General features: G+C 50.0%; 2 protein-coding genes across 2 annotated transcripts; both read left to right on the top strand.

Annotated features, from left to right (window-relative positions):
* The first annotated feature begins 706 nt into the window (after nt 1-706).
* On the top strand, nt 707-5,367 carry LOC123144952 (autophagy-related protein 13a). The gene is made up of 3 exons (XM_044564226.1): nt 707-2,183; nt 4,411-4,583; nt 4,792-5,367. Exons 1-3 carry the CDS (start codon nt 1,035-1,037, stop codon nt 5,075-5,077), a joined length of 1,608 nt encoding a protein of 535 aa, XP_044420161.1. The 5' UTR covers nt 707-1,034; the 3' UTR covers nt 5,078-5,367.
* Nucleotides 5,368-6,898: 1,531 nt separating this feature from the next.
* On the top strand, nt 6,899-7,960 carry LOC123141574 (vacuolar iron transporter homolog 2-like). Its single transcript, XM_044560681.1, has one exon. It carries the CDS (start codon nt 6,962-6,964, stop codon nt 7,655-7,657), a length of 696 nt encoding a protein of 231 aa, XP_044416616.1. The 5' UTR covers nt 6,899-6,961; the 3' UTR covers nt 7,658-7,960.
* The last annotated feature ends 299 nt before the right edge of the window (nt 7,961-8,259 follow it).

Genomic DNA, 8,259 nt, shown 5'->3' with positions numbered 1-8,259 from the left:
TCATGCAAACTTTATTTTGATTAGGACCGAAAATGACACAACTGTCAGAAATAAATACTTCCTTCAACCCATATTAATTAATAATTAAATTTAGAAATAATGCGAGCATATGAACTCTAGTGGGCTGGGGATACCGTTGTTCCTCTAACCATCCAATCACAGGTTGGTTCGCGGAAATAGAAACTGTTGGAAGACCCTATCTCATCTCATGTAGATGTGGTACTACAAAAGTCCAAAGCAATTACGAAGCCCTCTTTTGGAAGGGACGAACACGTCTGTCTCGCGCTCCTTCACACGCCAAAGCAACAACAATACTAGTACTAGTATAGGCTGATTTGATAGGTAAACGAGGGAGGGAATCAAAGGAAGGAAATATTATTATTCATTCAGCCGTCCCTTCAAAGCTTCCTTCCTTCTCCACTCCATCAAACAAGCCCCAAACGTGCACGCGGCCAACGTGCACGGCACAGCCACGCCAACAGCAGCCGCATCTTAGTTCTTATCATCAATCATCAGTCCAAAATTTACACTTCATCAACCCGAATTTGACAAAATTTGGCAAAACTACCTTTGACTCTCTTTTTTTGAATGAAAAAGATAGAGAGAGAGAGAGAGTCTGTCTTCTTATCGCAACGCAAATCATTGGAACTGGTGAAGTGGTGGTGATGATGGCTTCCTCGCGGCACCTAAAACGAAACTGATTGCGGCGTGACGGACGCCAACAGCGACCACCCGTTAGCGCGATTCAAAACCACGAACCAAATTCCCCAATCCCCACGGTCGCGCACGCCAAAACGAACGAACGACATATCCGAACTCCTCCTCCTTCCCGAGCAAGCCAGCCAGGTCCCGGTCCCGGTCGTGCGCGGATCCGCCTTCTCCAATCCGATCGCCCCTGGCGCACCAGCGAGCCCAGATTTATGCGGCCGTACCGCCGCGCGCGCCCCAGCCATGCAGCAGAGTAGCAGCGGGGAACAGGGTTTGACTGCCGCGGAGTTGCGGGGAGTAGATTGGTACTATCATCTGGTCGCGCAATGGCGAGCCTGTCGGACTCTGGCGGCGGCCGGTCTGGCGCGGAGCTGATGGTGCCGCAGTTCCACCTCAAGGCGCTGCACGCCATCCTCGCCGCGCGCGCGCCGCGCCCGATCGCGCCGGCGCCGGCGTCGGCGTCGGCGGCGGTGCGGAGGCGGGACAGGTGGTTCCACCTGCCGCTCCACGCGCCGCCCGCGGCGGAGCACGTCCCGGAGCCGGCCCTCGGGGAGCCGGTCGTGGTGGACGTGTACCTGGCCCCGTCGGCCGGCGCCAGGGAGGAGGAGGAGGTGGTGGAGAGGTGGACGGTGGCGTGCGAGCCCTGGGCGCCGGGGGAGAGGGCGGCCGCCGAGGCGGGGGAAGGGCTGGCCGTCAACAGGGCCTACAAGCGCTGCATCACGCTGCTCAGGTCGCTCTACACCACGCTCCGCCTCCTCCCGGCGTACCGCGTCTTCCGCACGCTCTGCGCCTCCGGCCAGGGCTACAACTACGAGATGGGCTACCGCGTCGGCTCCTTCGCCGCCCCCTTCTCCCGCGCCGACGAGGCGGCCATGCGCACCCGCGGCTTCCCCCCCGTCGAGACCCACCTCGGCCGCCTGGTCGTGTCCGTCCAGTACCTCCCCACCCTCGCCGCCTACAACTTCGAGATCACGTCTCTCTCCTCCGCCATGCTCATCACCGATTACGTCGGGAGCCCGGCAGCGGAGCCTATGCGCTCCTTCCCGTCGTCGCTCACGGAGCCTGCCAGCTCGGCCTTGCCGCTGCCCTCACGGCGCCCCAACAGCTGGGCGTCGCCTGCTGGTGCCTACTGGCCACAGTCGCCCGGGCAGCACGCCAAGTTCTCGCCGCCCCCAACGCTGTACGCGTCTCCCACGCCATCTCCTCCCACGTTCGGTGGCGGCTACCTGCAGTCGCGGCTGAGCGGGGAGACCGCACCAATGAGCATACCGCAAGCGGGCGGAGGGAGGGGCCCTGTCCAGTATCGGAACATGTCCGATCCCAGCAGGGGGTTCATGCTGCCTCCACCTTCACCCAAGAGCGTGCGAGGGGAGGCACGGTCACACGAGTCACTCACAGAGAGCGGCCGCTCATCCCGGAAGGCAGAGGGGCTCCGGATGGCCGATCTCTACGCTAACTTGCCTGCTGCTCCAAAGGTGATTCCTCGCATTTGCATATGCTTAACTGATGATGTTTGTGTGCATAACTGAAAACTCAAGGACAGTTTAGATTGTATGGAATCGGTCTATCCGAAATGCAGCCCGGGGTCTATAAGGGTGGTTGATATGATGTTGTGTCAAGTAGGGTGGAATCTTGGTAATTTTAGTAGTCCCTTCACCAATTCGGTAGGTAGTACTTCCTCCGTCCCAAATTACTCGTCGCTGAAATGGATGTATCTAGAACTAAAATACATCTAGATAAGTACATCCATACGTGCGACAAGTAATTCGGAACGGAGGGAGTAGTATACAAGGTCAGGAGCCTACACGCCTTAGTGTGGAATCTTGGTAATTTTAGTAATCCTCACTAAAGTTAGAAGGCCGTGGCAACACATGCAACCAACCATAAAGTCATGTTGTTAAAACTTCCCTTTCACCAATTCGGTACAAGATTAGGAGCCTAAACTTTAGTCTATTATTCTCATTTAAACAGATACATGATTTCAGCATAAAGAGCGCCCTGTTAGAGCCTTAGTGTGAGCGCACAGCTATTTGTTTGAGAACTAATACATAGCTTGTTTAATTTAGCCTGATATTGTTTCTCGAACATTTAGCCTGATAGTTGTAGTAGCACAATTTGTATCACTCCAGACTGGCGCTTGGTATGATATGATTCTCATAATCTTATGGTGCCGCGGCATACTAAACCTTCTTTTTATTGAATTTTGTTTGATTACTAATGACAATTGTATTGTCAATCTGTACCATGTACACACCATGATTGGAGCATAAGAGTTCACCAGAATTGCTCAAAGCCTGACATGCTATTTTATTTATTTGAATTTACTTATTTAGGCAATGACACCTCACCTGGTTCTTTGTAGATCAAACCTGTCCGGACTAAGTAGCTTTAGTCCTAATAGTATGAAAATGCATATTCGGGTCTCAAAAAAGTAGACAAGTTCCGGAAATATGCATTTTGATACTTTTAGGACTAACTTGACATACTTGTGATACTTTATAGGACCTCTGGTGCACTTTATATCATGGCTGCTAGTTTTATAAGGCCCTGTGAAGTAAGAAAACTCCTTATATTGAGTAAATTTGCGTAAGCTCGCCCTTTTCCAATATATCTCCTCTGTATCCCTGATGCTATTCATAAATTAGTTTATGCATTACACATACTTGGTCGTAGATTCTATGTCAAAACTTGAAAATCTTAATTTTGTTACTCCCTCCGATCCATCTTAATTGTAGCTGATTTAGTACAAAGTCGTACTGAATCAGCGACAATTAATATGGATCTGAGGGAGTATAATATTCATATCTGGGATTGGAAATAACTGTTCCAAAAGTTGATAGATGTGAAACTTGTTATATTCATATTTGATACTGGAAATCACTATGCCGATAGCTGACAAACATAGTGTTCACATTGTAAATCAGTGGATTTCTAAGAATTTTATTTCTAATCTTATGCCCTTGTTTTTTTTTCAATGAGTTGAATTAAACAGTAAGTTCTTCTTTCTGAATTCACCTGTTAGGCCAATTCGCTATGATAAAGATCCGTGAGCACTTGCATTTAAGATCATGTTGCTAAAGAAATGTAATAAGCCAAATCGGCATGTCTCCTTCATAACTGAGCATCTCTCAGTCTCAGTTGGTGGGACTGCATGAGAGATAAACCCGCCTACTCTAACTGAGTTATGATGTTTGGAGTACCAGAGTTCAACTCCTGTTGGCGGAATGTATTCCGTGGAGTGCCGGTGTCTGAGCCGTTCTTGTACAAACAATACCAGTAGGTGCACCTGCTTGAGTTTTCTAAGCATGTCTTCTTCATAAATCAGTATTTAGTAGTTTATCCAAAATAACTTGTTTGTGCACTCCATTTCTGCTCAAACAAATCTTCAAGTGTTTCTTTTTCGCCAACTGATATGTGGGCCACATCTTATAAGAACCTGATACCGATATATTACGGCCTTTTCCTTCTTATCTTTTTTTCGCATGGTCCACAACCTGTGCATTGCAAGTGTGAGGGGATGTTTGGATGTTGGCAAAGTTCTATGCCAAAAGTGGCAGGCAAACGGGTCACCACTCTTCACACCTATGACGGGCAGCATATGAGTCTTATGATTACCTTCATTTTTCCATTGCGCTCTATAAACCAAGGTTGATAGACTAGATTTTATGCCTGCTAAGTCTATATCTTTTGGCCTATATGCAGACTAAGGACAGTAGGGAGGAATCTGGTAGGTTCTCAGGTGTTTTCTCCTCTAGTGGTTCTCCACGACACGGGATTTCAAGGAGTTCAAGCAGACTGTCTACGCAAGATGATACTGATGATGCATATCTTCCTTTTGCTGTGGATGATGTCGATGCACCTGATTCCAGACCTGGGTATGTTTGAGTCCTGCTTCAAATTTGCAAGATATTTCCATGTGGCTCATGACCTGGGTATCCAGTTAGTTAATTAAGCAGTATATGCTACATGTACAGTATATGTTATGTGATGTTTAGTAGTACTTGAGAGCCTTTTGTTAACCCTGTTTAATAAATCTTATCGATCAGCAAAATTTGACGTGCTTCCATGACATGCACTTTACAGGAGCAGTGGTGGTAGGGGGGACCAGTCGGGTACGTCCTCCCATAAATCGCAAGATGCTGCTGTTGGCTATCTTGTCCATCTGCTGAGGTCTGCACGTCCGTTGCGAGATCCTAGCAATTCATCTGTGACATCAAGGGCCGAATCTACCGAAGCAGGCAACACCAGCTCGTTCATGTCCCGTAGAACATCTGATGCATTCGAGGAGCTTGAATCTTTCAAAGACATAAAGGAGAACCTGCTCTCCCGTAGTAGATCTAGAATGCAAGATTCATTCGATAGATCCTAACCTAACGGACGAAGGCTCCCAATCAGCCAAACACACAGGATACTATTACACGGTAAGATCGGTATACTTATCGAGGAATGAGGGGATCTCCATGAGCTATGTATATAACCATCAACTGGCACACTTGTTACACCATCTTGTTCTCAAACTCAAGCAGTCTCGTGATCCGCCTCTGTTGATAGTGTTTTGTATAAAAGCAAAACCGACCGGATTCGTGTTGCTGGAAACCCACTGGTGTGTGTTTGGAATTATATATAATCATCATCATACTGAACTATTTATTTGTTCCATGCCAGCTCTTTGTACTAATGCTCTTGGTGCGCTGCATCCTTGATGTCCTGAGATGAGATTTCTGCGTGAGGGACTGAGGGGCAGTATGAAACCATGAATTCTGCAGCAGATGCATTCTTACTTGCTTTGCGACTGATGCTTCTGTACTACCTGGTTATCTGTAAAGCGCACTGCCGGAATCGAAAATGGCAGGTTCGAGCTTGCTTGCAACGTTGGAGTTTCTGCTTTCAGCCTGGCTTGTGTGTATCCATTTCCCTTTTTGTGGCATCTGCCCTTTTCTTCAGAGCAAACGCGTCTCTGTAAACGAGTAAAGTAACGGCAGGAATCATCTTCATCATCCCTTTTGCTTGTTTCGAGTGAGAACGCGCTCCATCCGCTCCAACGAGAGCTGGATAACGCAAATGTTTCCTGAAAATGTTGAGCTGTGAGTCGTCGCAAGCAAGCTTCTGAACCCGTTCAGTTTTAGGCGGGTAACATGAGCACATCTGTTCACAAGGTGGCCGATTGTGCTGATGCTTCTGTTCGCATTTGTGTTTTCCAGGGACAAAACCAGCCAAGTGACAAATAGCAGAAAAAGCCACTGACGCTGTTACCACGCCGCTCTTTCCCAGTTCTGTGATGCATCAGGACGACGGTTACCAGTGTTACCACGCCGTTCTTTCCCAGTTTTGTGGATTCGTCGAAAACTTGTGGGACGCGCCGGACGAACGCCTGTTTGGCGGTGCAGCGGCGCTCAAACAACCCGAGGTAGCGCTACTCTTGCCGTTTTAACTCGAGTGGAAATGGAATCCCACCGGCCCGAAGTGTTCTCGAGCGCTTCCCAGATGTCGCACCACGTACTCTCAAGGATCAATTAATAAATAAAGGAAAGAAAAAGAAAACTCGCTGTTTTGATTTTTTGTGGACCCTGATTAGTGCAACACATGTCGCATGAAGCAATTCCGCCCTGACTTCTTTTATGACAACTTTAGTTACCCGAGGATGGCAACTTTAGTTGTGAAGCATGACAAATTTCTACTCTCTCTGTTCCTAAATATTTGTCTTTCTAGAGATTTTAACAAGTGACTACATACGAAGCAAAATGAGTGAACCTACACTCTAAAATATGTCTACATACATTCGTATGTTGTAACCATTTGAAATGGCTAGAAAGACAAATATTTGGGAACGGACGGAGTATTTGAATGACAAGTTTTAGTTTTTTTTTCGATGACAATTTTAGTTGTAAAAACATCAGGGCGGTGTTACTTCGTGCCACACGTGTGATACTTATTTTTTTTAACACAACACGGATGCAAACGCTCACACATGCCTCGCTGTGTTTCTACGCTGGTTCGAATCAAAACTCTTTGCAGTGCCCATATAATACCCGCCGAAGGCGTGCGACTCACAGAAAGTTGATCTCAGTGTGTGGCCACGTATCATTCCTTCTTATTTGCAGTGCTAAAGAAAAATATCCATGACGATGAGCTAGTTTCCCTATAAATACCCCGGCCGCCGCGCGTATGGTTACCACGATCCACTCCCCGTTCCCATCTGCACACAACAGTGCCAGAGCTCCTCCTCTCATTGCACCTGCGGTGCGCCGCGTCCATGGCTCCCGCCGACCTTAGCTCGCGCGTCCACGCGGCCGCAGACGCCGCACCCAAGTCCCCCGCCGAGCCGAAGCAAGAAGAGATCAGTCCCGCGGCGGCCGACGTGGAGGCGGGTGGCGGCAGCCCGGGCGGCGACGGCGTCAACTACGTAGCCCGCGCGCAGTGGCTCCGCGCGGCCGTCCTGGGCGCCAACGACGGCCTCGTCACCGTGGCCTCCCTCATGATCGGCGTCGGCGCCGTCAACGAGTCCAGGCGCGCGATGCTCGTGTCGGGCGTCGCGGGGCTCGTGTCCGGCGCCTGCAGCATGGCCATCGGCGAGTTCGTGTCCGTGTACGCGCAGTACGACATCGAGGTGGCCCAGATCAAGCGCACCCGCCGCGACGACGGCGACGGAGGCAGCGGCGACAGGAGTAGCCTGCCGAGCCCGACGATGGGGGCGGGGGCGTCGGCCCTGGCGTTCGCGACGGGCGCCGCGCTGCCGCTTCTGAGCGGCGGGTTCGTGCGGACGTGGGCGGGCAGGGTGGCGGCCGTGTGCGCGGCGAGCAGCGTCGGGCTCGCCGGCTTCGGCGTGCTGGGCGCGTACCTGGGCGGCGCGAGCGCGGTGCGGTCCGGGGCCCGGGTGCTCGTGGGAGGGTGGCTCGCCATGGCCACCACCTACGGGGCGCTGAAGCTCTTCGGAGTGCACGGTGCTTAGGCGCGCGCAAATTACGGGCAGTATATATTTTGCCGCGGGAATAACCGAGCCAATGGATTATTAGAAAACACGACTAGCAGAGTAGCGCTAGGTCTGTTGGCGCTTTGCATTACATGTAGTACTCCGTAGTACTGGTATATTATATTGCTGCTAACGTAACGTGCATGTGGCCGGTCGTACTACTACTAGCCAGGAGGTCGTATATTTGAACACAGATTATGAAGTTTGTTGTTGCTGGCCTATGTAAAGAATGTTGCATGTCATTCTGCATTCGGAAATGTCACAGCTTAAGTATAGTTACAACTTGTCATGAGGTCATTCAAACATCTCAACCGTGTTGCAATGTTGTGAGAGTGTTGCTACACACACGACAAAGTTGCGTCCGATGCATGGACAATCGTACGTGGCAGAGCCAACAGTGCGTGGTAGGCAATTGTTTGTTTTTTGGCTGTTGCTTAGAGCTGTCGGGAGGAAGTATCGTTTCCAGGTCGTGCGGGCAAGTGTCGTCCGTAAAAGCAATTTTGATGTTGTGATTTGCTAATGTGTTGTTGTAATGACGTCGTTCCTGTATGCCATTTCCTTCCATGGGTTTGGATTGGGCG

Source organism: Triticum aestivum, chromosome 6D, assembly GCF_018294505.1.
Source record: "Triticum aestivum cultivar Chinese Spring chromosome 6D, IWGSC CS RefSeq v2.1, whole genome shotgun sequence".
NCBI lineage: Eukaryota > Viridiplantae > Streptophyta > Magnoliopsida > Poales > Poaceae > Triticum > Triticum aestivum.
The sequence above is the reverse complement of the archived record's forward strand: the minus strand, read 5'-3'. Positions and strand labels throughout refer to the sequence as shown.